This window comes from Coloeus monedula, assembly GCF_965178545.1.
Source record: "Coloeus monedula genome assembly, chromosome: 1".
Lineage (NCBI taxonomy): Eukaryota > Metazoa > Chordata > Aves > Passeriformes > Corvidae > Coloeus > Coloeus monedula.
This window is the reverse complement of record NC_138781.1, coordinates 68,414,858-68,428,357: the sequence shown is the minus strand read 5'-3', so window position 1 is coordinate 68,428,357 and position 13,500 is coordinate 68,414,858. Positions and strand designations below refer to the sequence as shown.

At 44.7% G+C, this 13,500-nt stretch overlaps 1 protein-coding gene across 7 annotated transcripts in view; it reads left to right on the top strand.

Annotated features, from left to right (window-relative positions):
• The window catches only part of ATXN1 (ataxin 1), a 222,227-nt gene extending 208,801 nt beyond the window's left edge, over positions 1–13,426 (top strand). For all 7 annotated transcript variants that reach the window (XM_082291366.1, XM_082291363.1, XM_082291365.1 and 4 more), the window contains one exon: positions 4,920–13,426. In XM_082291366.1, the coding sequence (XP_082147492.1) occupies positions 4,920–5,450 (531 nt within the window). In that variant the 3' untranslated portion in view covers positions 5,451–13,426. The remainder of the gene's footprint in view (positions 1–4,919) is intronic.
• The last annotated feature ends 74 nt before the right edge of the window (positions 13,427–13,500 follow it).

Sequence of the window (13,500 nt, the reverse complement as noted above, 5' to 3'; positions counted from 1 at the left end):
CCTCCCCAGCACAGCACTTAGGCAAAAAGGGGGCAACTTTTCCAGTCCTCTAGTCACCTGGAAAAGCCATCCCTCTTCCAGGTATGGAAACGTAGAGGAAAATCAATGCACCTAAAAGCCTTCATAACTGAAATAACTGAACTGTCTTTACCCCTGGAGAGATGCTAGGTTTCCATTTCACAGCATCCCTGCTCTGGATTAAGAAGTCAAGTATCAACTAGGCAAGAACCCACAGTCGAGCTGCTACTCCTGTGCATTCAAGGTGCCTAGAAGAGAAGACCTGTGGATCTACATCTCTTTGCAATTCCACATATTATTCTTGTAATAAGACTTTCATTGTTATTACCTGTCTGTCCTTTTGCTGCCAGGAGAATGCAGAAGCTAATAATGCAACTCCTGTGAAGTTAAGGTCAAAACACACAAGCAATGCAGAATAAATTCTCTGAAATGCTACATTTCAGTTTGTAATAATTTCTAAAGTATAGATTAAATGGAAAAGATGAGCATACAGTTCCTAATTTTTCTTTTTTAAAAACAAAACCAAACCAGAATCATAACCTCTTAGAGATGGAAAAGTCCCATTACTACATCCAGTTAGTAGCCCTAAATATGTTTTTAGACCATCATCTAGTTTAGTTTTCCCCTTACATCTTCCCATGCAGGCACAAACTGGTTACTTTTTCTTTGAGCTCCCCTTTTCATTATCTTTGGCACCATAACAGACACAGAAAGAGATGTTGACTCATTTCACTGCTGCAGATGGAGATCTCTCCTGGCCTTCCCCTCATGTGATCTCTGTGTCCCCTGGTCACGGGACAGTAAGTCCTTTTGTCTCCAAGTGATGGGTAGCTGTGGTCTGTCCTCACATTACTGAGTTCTGGGAGTGCAGCAGATGACACAGCTCATGTGATGAAGTCGGCAGCCTGTGGTCTGCTGGACAAGAGGTGGCTTCTCTTGAGAAATTACAGGATTGCGTGACTGCGGAGAGCAGCAGCCCCTGATGTTCCAGCCCTGCCCGCCTTTGCTATAGTAACAGTGGACTGAATTGGGGTAGATGCAGCCCTGGGGGGGTGCCCAGTCAGACCATGTTGTGGAGACTGGTTCCCATGGCATGAGGTGCTGCCTACAGCCCCAGAAATCTCTTAAAGGAAATCCACCCTTGTGAAGGCATCGGAGTGCAGGGGGAACATCAGCAGTCCCAAAGTTTCGGAACAGGGGAGGTTGTGTGGGAGCATGGGACTGCAGAGGCTTCTCTCTGTGAGAAGGAGAGCTTCTATTCTGTGAATCCACCCAGTTGTTTTTTGGGCCTGAGGAGTCTTTCAGCACCCACAGCAAGGCCTTCAGTGGAGAGCTCTGCTGCTTGATTGCGCATTGTTTCCAGAGCTGTTTCCTTCTCTTTGTTTCCAGCCTTCCACTCCTAGTTTCATCACATTTTAATAGTATTATGAGGAAAAACACTTAATTGGAAAATGTATGTTTACATTTATTGAAATATGGTTCACATGAACCACTTTCATTAGGCACCTTTTGCTTTAGTGCTTGTTATTTTGGTTGCAGCATGAGTCGCAAGACTAAAGTTGTTGTGTTTCTAAATGATGGGAAGGGTGTTTCCTGGGCATCAGATCTGCCAGCCCCTAGTATCTGTGTTGCAGCTCCAGCTGGGGTTTCTTAAGCTGTCTTAATCCTGTCTTGCCTACTAAGTTTGGCTGTGAAATAAAAAAACAATGGGTTATAGAAAGTTGCAGATTTCAGTGGCTGCACTGAAGAGTTTTGGGTATTTTCACTAGTCAGTGTTAAATAGGAATATAAATGTAGCCTGCAGTAGGGGCTCAGTATGCTTCGAGAGGAACCAACATGTTTGTTTCTTGCTTTATCCTCTTAGTAGTGGATAGACAAGTTCCAAATTTCCTTCTCTCCTACAATAATTATGGCAAGATACTGGGAGGGCAGTGGGGGAAGGTTTTAAAATAAGGTTTTTTGTGTTTCAGTGCAGTGGTCAGAAAAAAATTTCATGGGGGTGTTTTTACTCAATTTTCACACTTCAAAGTTCTTAAACTACTATTGCTTTTAGAAGATGGTTGCCTCAAATCCCCCTTAGCTGAATCCAAAAGCAGCCAGCTAAAACAGGGCTTGATAACCCATGAGGGAACCCATTTCAAATCAACAGTGGTACATTCACAGTGTGACCAGATCGTGGAGATTCCAGCATTCCACCATCTTTGGCATGACCACCACCAATTCCGGCATTTGTTTCAGTGATCAACACTTCAGGCAAGTGTTTTGGGCACTACATTGAGAAAAAAAAAGCATAATGTTTTGTGGAAGTGTGTTGACATCAAGAGGAACTTGTGTGTCGGTGAGGATGATGCACACAAGCAAGTATGATTCCCACAGATACAAATAGCTTTTGACAAGGATGGAAAAGTAGAAGAAGAAGGAAAAAGAAAATGCAGCAGGCAGGCAGGCAGAAAGAAGAGGTGAGAAAAAGCAATATAAAGGAGAAAGCTGTGTCCACCAGATGATCCATGCCTGGAGAAAGCCTACAGTTCTTGTGCAGACAGCAGTTTCCATGTCAGTCCATGAGAGATGCTGGATACTCAGTACTTCTCCCAGTTAGATTCCAGACTGAGATGCATATGTATGGAGTAGAATCCCAAGCTCTGGGCAAATATTTCTGCAAATTCTGGTGCTGGAGTGTTTTTATCCAGCAACATGAAGGGATGGGGCTTTCATGGTTACCTCACCCCACTTTCTCCATAGTTCAGAGCTTAAACCAGGGCTAGAGTTGGGTGCCTTTCCACTGCTGCAGTGTGTGTAGTTTGACTGTTGGCAGACAGTTCTGGTTGGAAAAGGTTTAGTATGACAAAAATTGATGTAGTATCTTACGCCTCTAAACTGCTCCTCTTGAAATTCCTTGTACAGTGGCATACTATGTTGGGCAGGTGGAGTGGCAGGATAATAGATGCGGTGTTATCCGCTGGCCTAGTTGCAGAAGTACATAGCATGTATTTATAGACTCAGTAAGGTTTTTCCGAGCAGAATCAATCATCTCATAAACAGCAGTTGGCTGCTAGTGCATGGCATGCACTTAGTCAGAGGCACTGTCAACATCCGGTGGGATTCATTGGTTTCCTGGTTCTGGAGCATCTATCTCTGAGCTCTAGGACATTCCTGAGCAAGTCTTCTTGCCCTAAAGGGCTGTGGAGCTGGTGGAGTGTGAGGGGCCCTACCAGGGGCCCTGCTTGCAGAGAGGGCAGCTCTGGGGGTAGCAGTGCTAGCAGGGAAGTGGCAGGGCTGCCGGAGGCAGTACTTCCATAGAGTCCAGCCTCCTCTGGGAGACAGACCATGCAACTTCCTCCCAAGGTTCACACTTAATATTGTGAACAAATGTGTTGGAACACTGGAGTGCAGTGTGCAGCTCAAACTGCTTCTGTGTTGAAATGCATTTTTAATGATACAAAGCCATGCTGAGTGTGACAGCATTACTCATTCCCAAAGGTGAGAGGTGGTCTCGCAAGCCTGCTGTGATGTTCCTTTTAAGTGAGTCCATGGTCCTGGAGAGGGAAGGCTCTCCAGCAGCTGGTATACTCCATGCCTGCTGAACAGCTCAGAAATGAGGTGAGCACGTGTATTCAGGTGTTCTTCTACCCTTCTGCCCCTACCAAATAAGGGTTACACCATCAGAGTGGGATCCTGTCCCCATGCCTGAGAAGATCTCCAGAGGACATGAGGACCTTGGGAGCAGAGCAGTGGATGTCTGTCTTCAGCATAAGCCAGCCTCTTGCAGTTGCAGACCTCTCCAGTGTGCCAGGCAGCAGTTAAAAACACGTGCCAAGTTTTAAAGAAGTATTAGTCAGAATTTCCTGCTCTCTTTGTAGTGTGCTGGGGTGGGAGGGAATCAGCTCCATGGGTTGAGTCACATGAGTCCACATCAAGTGTTTGAGCCTGCAGTAACTGCTGGACTGCTACCACATGCAAAGAAAAGTGGGTATTTCGGTGTTCTATCATGTTGGGACCTCAAGGCCCAGCATTTGCAAAGTCAAGGAGCAGGGGTCACCCGCTGTTGGTCTGTTCTAGCTATGGCGGCTCCCTGTAAGATGGTTAGGTAGGATTCCTAACAAGATGTGTCTTTAAAGTGGAGTGAAGCACCGGGGAAAGGGGACATGGTACAGAAAAGGAGACATGGTGCAGGAACCACAGGAGGAGGAGGGATGACCACCTCCCTGAGGAAGTGCAGGAGGTAAACTCAGCAGCAGAGTGGAAGACCAGGTGTGAGAAGGGAAGAAAGTGGACTAGTAACAGACTGCTGGGGGAAAGCTGGCTCTCACTTGCTGCTCTTATGGCTACAACTCCCACTTGCTGCTCTTATGGCTACAGCTCTGTACGTGCTCATGGCCTTCCCCTGGCAATCAGAGTGCCTTCACCCTTCTACGCTGCTAAGTGAATGCTTGTTTGGACAGAGATCAGGATGACATTCCCATGATCATTTAGGAAATCGTGTGTCAGAACTGAGAGCTTCTCTTGAGCCATCCTCTGGTTGGAAAGGGTCTTCAGATTTGAATTACAGGTTCTAGGTACCACAAGGGGATGGTGGGAAACAGGTTGCCAGACACCGAAGCTGTTTTAGCTCTTGTGCCTGTCTGAGTGGCTGGATAAAAGTAAAGCTTGATTCCTGCTGAGTTTTGTGCTATGAAATGCTGAGCTCAGAGAAAGCGTTAACAGCTGGGTGACAAGGGCAGGCGTGAAGTCTGGTGACCAGTGTTCTGATTTTGCAGAAACTGAGTATCACCTTTGCAATTCCAGCTTTATTCCTCTCCCCTGTGGCAAGCACTGCACATGTGTGAGGGCTCATGGAGTGATCTCATTCTCTCCCTTCTCTCTCCCTCTGTCTCCCTGTGTTGTCCCCTCTCTTTCTGCAGGTCAGCGTGGAAGTCTTGGTAGAATACCCTTTTTTTGTATTTGGACAAGGCTGGTCATCCTGCTGCCCTGAGAGAACCAGCCAGCTCTTTGATTTGCCATGCTCCAAACTCTCAGTGGGGGACGTCTGCATATCGCTCACGCTCAAGAACCTGAAGAATGGCTCTATTAAAAAGGGCCAGCCCATGGACTCAGCTAGTATCTTGCTGAAGCATTCAAAGAATGACAGTCTAGCTGGAAGTAGACACAGGTATGCGGAGCAGGAAAACGGGATTAATCAGGGAAGTGCACAGATGTTAGCTGAGAACGGTGAACTGAAGTTTCCGGACAAAATAGGATTGCCTGCAGCACCTTTGCTCACCAAAACAGAACCCAGCAAGCCCCCAGCAACGAGGAAGAGGAGGTGGTCAGCCCCTGAAACGCGAAAACTAGAGAAATCAGAAGAGGAGCCACCTTTGACTCTTCCCAAGCCTTCTTTTATTCCTCAGGAGGTTAAGATTTGCATTGAAGGTCGATCCAACCTAGGAAAGTAAAAGTTGTTTGGGGAAAGGAAATTAGGCTATCCCTTGTCATTTTTATCCAGATTACTGTACTGTAGACTAAATAACCCAGTATTTACATGTTATCATCTTATTTTAGGTTTATGTTATAACCTTGTTGTTATAGTTGCAGCTGGTATTATGCAGGAGACTGGTGCATATGTTTTTCCACAAGTGTTTGTCAGTGACTAGGTTTATCGAGAGCTACAGAAGGGGCAGTATCTGCTTCACACACCCTTAGTGGAAATGAATGTGTTGTCATGGCTCCTGTTTTCTAACACCTCGTGTAGGACAGGGTCCAGCTGTGATTTTGTTTTCTTTTCGTCGCTGTTTTTTTTTTGTGTTTGTTTTGTTGTTTTGGTTCCTGTTCCAGTTTTTTTGGGGAAAGGTGAGGAGAAGGGAACTGTAGCAGAGGTGTGCGTCAAACATGGGATGCGTGTGTGGGTGTGTGTGAGTGTGTGTGCGTGGGTGCATGCCAATCCCCGGGGCGGGACGGCTGCTCTCTGGCGGGTTGGCGATGAGGTTTCCTCACCCCAGGTGGATGCTGAGGACACAACCCTTGGGTGTGTTACTGAAAAGAATCAGACAGTCTCTGATGTTTTCAACAACAAGCCAACTCTTACTCAAGGCTCTACTATACATATATATATATATATATATTTGTGTGTGTGTATATGTATATATATATTTTTCCCCCATGGGGTCTGACTGCACTGATTTTTATTCCTAAAGCAAACTGCCACACCACATTTCCTTTCTGCTTGCTAGTGCAGTTCCATTGCCCGGAGTCAGCGATGGGGAGGCTGTATGGACTCCTGCGCCGGTCGCCCTGCAGGGTTTTCCTTGACGGCGGGGGGGGATGGGTGTGTGCATGTGGCGTGGGTGTGCGTGGGTGTGTGAGGAGGCCTCTGGCTCTGTGGATGCGCCTGGCTCAGGCTCACTCCTGTTTCTGTGCAGTGTTAGACAAATCGACCGGGTTACGCCATTGACATTTGCTTCCACAAGGTAGATGCAGACTGCCCCTTTGAGATCACAGGCATCCATCGTTTGCAGTTAGGTTGCAGATTTTTAACTCTAGTACTGGTTTTAGTTCATGGTTATGGACAACTGGTGCCACTTCTTTCAAATTGCGGTGTGTTGACACAGGAATCCGCTGTTGAAGATGAACCTAGAATGTCTTTAAGCACTTAAAATGCTGTTCACACTTTATTGCTGAGCATCCTGGTCTAACACTCAGTACGTACTGTATATCACTTTAATCTGCTCGGAAAGCAACAACAACAAACAAACAAATCTCTTCAACACTGTAACTACATGCAACTGTGTAAAGTTTTCTCACAGGCAAGATGCTGAAAGTTTTAATGTGGTTTCAAAGGGATGAATGTGAATTATTGAACTAGTATGTGACAGTCATTGTCCACAAAGGACTACTTAATAGGAGGCACTTTTTAAACTTTAATGCTTGAGAAAGAGTTAAAGGCATATGCGAGCTGACATAATAAAAAAAAAAAATAAGAGAAAGGAAAAAGGAAAGAGGAAAAAAAATCATTGTCCAGTGTTTTTGAAAAAGATGGACTTTAAAGAATCTTGCAATTTGCACATCTTGAGTTTATCATTTGTGTGGTATTCCTGCAGTTTTTACCTAATAATGTTGTGGGGTGGGGGGGTCTGAAAGAGCATAAACAAATGTAGCAATTACTCACTAACCTGCCTACGCTCTAGGCCATTTCATAGGGTTACGTTCCTTTTGGAGTTCATTTTTGGTCTTTCTACCGTATCGGCCACACAGAACCAGGTCCTACCGGGACACCTCTGAGAATTTTTCTTCAGACTTGCTGAGAGAATTTTCCACAAAAAAACCCATTTCTATAAGTAAGCAAGGTGTTTGTTTGTTTTGAAAACAAACCTATTGTTATTTTATTATTATTATTATTATTTGTTATTTTAATGGCATCGTTTTCTATTGGAAAGGCGACATTTCAAGAGTTTGGTACAAACCAAGTAGGAGGGGGGGATTCATGCGTTCAGTCTTTTCTTTCCCCAGGTAGGGCCGGATCCTCTGAGGTGCTGTGCACCCAGCCTCCTGCACAAGCCTCGGGGAGGTGTGAGTATGAAGTATGTCGGGGCTGAGTGCTAAAGCCTGTCGCTGCCTCTTGAAAGATCCCAGTGGGATTTCAGTGGGATTGCACTCGGGCCCTCCGTGAGCAAGTGTTTGTGTCGTCGTTTTTGGTTGGCGAGTTCACATCCTTCAAGTAGTTTTGAAGAAGCTGTACTCACAGGGAGAACAGGATATCAAAGTCCATCATTAGAAACACGGTAACCTAAAGTGAACAAATGTACTTAGTCTTGTTTTCCCTCTCCCCTGAAATACAGTGCTTTTCTTTAAGAGAAGAAATGTTAACCCCAAACCCCATCTTTGACTCTTGTTACTTGTTACTTGAAATTTAGCTCACACCAGACCTAATTGTTTTTATACCATATTCTGGGGTGCACCAAAAAGTTGAAATATGTTTAAAATAGCTTGAAACTTTTTTTGAATTTCCTTGAATTTTATTAACCTCTCGGCAGCCTACCAAATAGCTGAGTGGGTTTCTTCTCACAATCACACAGCTTAGTTAGTGCTTATTTGTTAATATTTCTGCTCAGAGAAGTTGCTTAATCTTCCATATACTCTGCTCAGGGCACTTGCAATTTATTGTTTTGTTTTGTTTCCTGGTTTTTTTTAAGCTTTGATGGTAAAGGAATAGAAAGAATTACAGATTTTAATTCACAGTCGTACCACTATTTCTGTACTTCATGTGTACTTGGAAAAAAAAGAAATCTCAAGTAAAACCATACACATACACATTTGTGGTTAATAAGGAAGCAGGGGCTATTAAACTGACTGGATCTATTCAACTAACACTAAAAAAAAAGAAAAATTAATAATAATAAAAAATACATTTGGAGCAATAGGAATGTATTAGTTCTGTGCTTGTATTTCAGACTGAGGAATTCTTTCCAAACAATTGTCCCCTTCCATGCTTTGGCTTTTGTAGGATGTGCAATACTTTACGTGCCAACTTAGACTCACCTGTGCGGTGTTAGCTAGATCTCATACCCACTTCTGATTTCCCCTGGTTTTGTCTCTTTGGAATTCTTTCTTTCTACCTGTCCCCTCCCACAACCCTGTTAATAAGTCCCTCCCTGTCCTCCCCCCTCCAAAAAACCCACACCATATTAAGGGTAGAAGATCCCTTGCCCCAGGAAACACAAACCTATTTTGTATTTGATGTTTAAAAAGATCCAGGAAGAAAAAAAAGCAAAAAAAAGAGATGTATTCATGTCTACATGGCAGCCAGGCAGAGGGTGGCATGCCACCATATGGCCAAGCTCCACCTTCCACCTGGACACACGCACACAGGAGCTGGCTCCCACTGGGGCCAAGTCTTTGCAAGGCGGGGCTTTGCCTCTCCCTCTGGCACTGAGCATCCCTTGGGCATCCCCAGACCCAGGAGTGCCATCGATCCCCAGGGCAGGGGCACAATACCACTCGCAAGCACGGGGATGCTGAGGTGAAGCTGAAGGAGGAGGCTCAGCGTCTGCTTCTGCGTGGCGGCCGCTTCACAATAGTAACTAACAGTAGTTTTCTTTCTGTCTGTTTCTTTCTTTCTTTTTGTAGCAGGCCTTTAGTTTACAACAAAATGCATACAATCACCAAGAAATTAGTCAGGGCAAAGAAAAATAAAACAAGAACCTCTTTATAGGGATTTCTAAAAAAAAAAAAATCTGTCTGTCTGTCTATCTATCTATCAATCTATCTATCAATCTATCATCTATCTATATATCTATATATATAAAGTGACTGTTCCTTATAGCGTTCAACTTAGGCATTGTTTCAGTTTGTCTGGGCCACATCGTGGGGAATTTGAGTTTGATGTCACTTACCTCGAGTCCTGTGGTCGAGACCCGAATCGGAGTCGCTGTTGACCTATTTTACCATTTTGTACCTTGCCCTTAGGCTTGCTTTCCCTCGAAGATGCAGACCTCGGGAGGAGGGGAGGGACACACGTTCCTTTTTTCATTCCTTTAATTCCTTCATCCCACTGTCGCTTCGTTCGACCTGTCGTTCCTGTCATTTTCTCAGCATGGGGAAGTGACATCACTACTCTCGTTTCCCTTAAATCAAGGAACATTTAGAAACCTTTCACACCTTTTACTCAGGGATGGGGCTGGCGTATGTGTGGTACACTGATGTGACCAGAAGCAGCACTTTTACTGCTCCGGAGTAGGGATGTACAATGTTACAGACAAGTTTGGATTTCCTGCATCTCATGGTTTAAACTTTGTAGATCTCACTTAGATTGCAATACAAAAGCAGCAGGCTCAGCATGAACTGTAGCTGTTGGTTATCATGAAAATACACTCTCTGCAGAGATTTATATTACTTTAAAGTGTGTTGCCAGTAGTAAAAAGGAAATAGTGAAATTCTGTTAATTCTTGCAACTGCTTAAAAAAGAAAAAAGCTTGTGTCAAGGAGAGCGAATTCTCAATCTTTTTAAACACTAATAGTGTTATTTCAGAGTGGCTCTTGGCGCAATGCTCTGCATGTCCTGGGACCCAGTTCTGCAAACACTTATACATGTGCCCATGGGAGGTCTGGGCTGGCCACCCAAGGCTGCTCAGGGGCTTGCTATAAAGCACATGTATAAATCTTTGTGAAATTGAAGTGTAGTTCAGTCAGGGCCAGATCCTGATTTTAATCAGGCACCTGGAAAAATATCAAGGTTCACCAGGGCAAAAGCCTTGGGCAGGTGGAGGGGATGTGGCCCATTGAAACACTTTTGCTGTCCCAGAAATTTGACAAATGGCAGAATGGGACATGCAGTCATACAGTTTCCATTTCTTCCCTCCTCATCATCACAGGTAGCAGCAGAGTCCACTGTGAGCTCTGGCCAGTGCTGATGTGAAAAGCAAGGGGAATGAACGTACCACGGGAGTGGAGGCAGTAATTTCCTTTTCTCTGGTTTTTCCAACCCTCCCACTCCCCCAAATCCTGTAATATATAGCAAAATGAGAATTTGTTGATGCAGATATGCATATGTGCACACACACCCCCAGGCAGAAGTGTCTGTTTGCACACAAAGAAGTTACGTGTGCATTTTTTTTTACGTGTATGCCTACATGTCCACTTGATTCCCTGTCCTGAGGACAGCCTTGCTTTGTGCCCATAGGGAAATTCCAAACGCGTTGCACACCTCTACTCCAGAGTTCAATTTCTTTTACATAGACGACCTCGCTTCAGATGTGTTACCTTTACTGATAGGATCTTTTCTTGTAGCACTATACCTTGTGGGAATATTTTTTGATGTAAACCTAATTTGAGAAGCTTATTAAAAATAGAAACTTTTTTTGAAGCACTCACATTGAGGAGTACAGGTAATGTTTTAAAAAATTGCACAAAAGAAAAATGAATGTTGGAATGATTCATTCAGTGTTTGAAAAAGAGATGGCTCTGTTTGAACAGTGAGTTTCATACCTTGTTTGTAAAAAAAAAAAAAAGTTTTTAAATACAAAAGCAGAGAAAGGTTGAAAGTTACATGTTTTTTGTATATAGAATATGTCATGTCTAGATGATCTGATTTGTATTGGCTCTGGCCAGGAAGAATTACTACTTAAAAGGCTCTTAAAGAACAACTGTGCTTAATTTTCTGTTCGTATGACATGGGTCCCATTTCTGGGGAATGGAGTCACACTGTTTATTCCTGTGCTGAAAATACACCTTGGAGCAGCAATTCTTGAGTGCAGCTACCAGGCACTTCGAAGGGTGGCTACTGTGCAGAACTAGAGTCTCACTCTCCAGTTGTATTTTGGCTTTAAGTCTCTTCCACCTGCGCTGAGGGAGCCCCTGGCAGCCCAGAGGTCAAGGCCAGTTTTGAGGGAGGCCTTGGCCGTGCCCTGGGCAGGCATGGCCCGGCTGGCCCGAGTGTGGGGACTCTGCTGGTGCTGGCAGCCCTCGGGTTGAGAGCTGCTGCCAGCTGAGCACAACATGCATAGTTTCCACCTGAGGCCTTTTGGTCCCATTCTCTTCTCTCTCTGGGGATGCTGTTCCACGTTTTTTCAGCACTTCCTGTTCCAGACGAAATCCAAAGAGTATAACCCTGAGCGAGAAGTGCTTGTAACAAGGTATTCTTGCCCAGCACTAGCAGCAGAATGGTACCCGAGGCTACCTGGCCTTCCAGCCCCTGTCACTGCCCCTCTCCCCCACCACTGCTGCCAGAGCGCCAGGAGCAGCTGGTCACACAGAGCATGTTTCCAGTAATGGTCTTGACCAATGGCAAGACTGATGTTTTTCAGAAGCCAAAAGGAGAGGATCCTGAAGCAGTTTCTGAAGAGAGGATCCTTTTCCTGTCCAAAGATTGAGCTGGGCAGCTGGGAGCTGGTGGCAGGGTGGAGAAGGCAAAGTTTCAGGGTGCTCCCATCCCCCTCCCCAGAGGTGACCCAAGCTTCGGCTCTTGCAGGCACATGGGGCAGGAATGCTTGCCCTGTGCGAGTGACCCCCGGGCACTCAGAAACCAGCCCCAGTTGTGTTACGGTGAAGTGCATTCAGCCAACAGGTAGTATTTATACAATAACTGTCTCTAAGGTTTCTGTAGGTTTTTTTCTTGTTGTTACCTGAAAGGACTCAAGTCTTCCACTGAGGATTTTATGGAGGCTTCATCCAAGGTTGTTTCTTTTTTGTTAGTTTCTACTTTGAGCAGTTAAAGCTCCTGTGCCCTTTCCCTCGACCACGCAGCAGGTGTGCATTGGAAGTGTTGTTTGCAGCGAACAGAGTCACTTGTTGAAGCTGTCCTTGCTGTACTGTGAGATTGGTGATGGGCAGAAATTTCAGGGCCCAGATCCTTGGCCAGGGTGGAGCCAGGGTGGGACCACTGGCTCTGCGGGCAGTGTAGCTCTGCCCCTTCACACCCGCTGGTGAGGGGATCCCACCCTAGCATTTGCTTTAGAAGTCCAGGACCCAGGTACTCTCCCATTGAACAAGCTCTGCAGAATTTTTGTTCCAGTCCATCGGGTTTGGATCTGGGCAGCCGAGGGGAAAAACGGGCCAGGGGTGGCTGCGGGTGGCTTGGTCTGTGTGTTTGGCCTGGCTGTCAGGCCGGGCGCTTCGCAAAGTTACTAATCTGGTAAGGCATAGATGCAACTCTTCACGACAGTCAGCTAATGTTGAAACTCACTAATGTATGTATTTGCTCCTTTTTTTTTTTTTTTAATAATATATTAACTTGTTGAACACTGTTCTTTTCGCAGTGTTACAAAAGTGGGGGAGGGGGAATTTCCCAACCTTTTTCAGTTTGGGTGAGCTACTGAAAACCATTTTGTACTAGCTATGTCACCGCTCCCGGCAGCAGCTGGCAGCGGCGCTTGGCCGAGCCGGGGTCAGGTCCAACCATTCGACATCAGTAGTTTTTAAAGTAATTCTTTTTTTTTTTGTCTGGTATTACTAATGAGGGTTATTGCAAATCACACTTCCAGTGTAGTTCCTAGTGTAGGCCCAGTAAAAGGGATATCGCAGCTTTGTGTTGGGGAGAAATTGAGCTGACATGGCCAGTACAAAGGAGAAATAGGGAGGGAATAACGTTTTGCACCTTATTGAAAAGAGGAGAAGATTTTAAGTGCATACAGACATAGTTAAGAGCTTTTATTGTGACAGGAGAACTTTTTTCCATATGCGTGCATACTCTCTGTAATTCCAGTGTAAAATATTGTACTTGCACTAGCTTTTTTAAAACAAATATTAAAAAAAATGGAAGAATTCATATTCTATTTTCTAATGGTGGTGTGTCTATTTGTAGGATACACTCGCGTCTGTTTATTGAATTTTATGGTCCCTTTCTTTGATGGTGCTTGCAGGTTTTCTAGGTAGAAATTATTTCATTATTATAATAAAACAATGTTTGATTCAAAATTTGAACAAAATTGTTTTAAAGAAATTGTCTGTATACCAGTACAAGTTTATTGTTTCAGTATACTCGTACTAATAAAATAACAGTGCCAATTGCAAAAG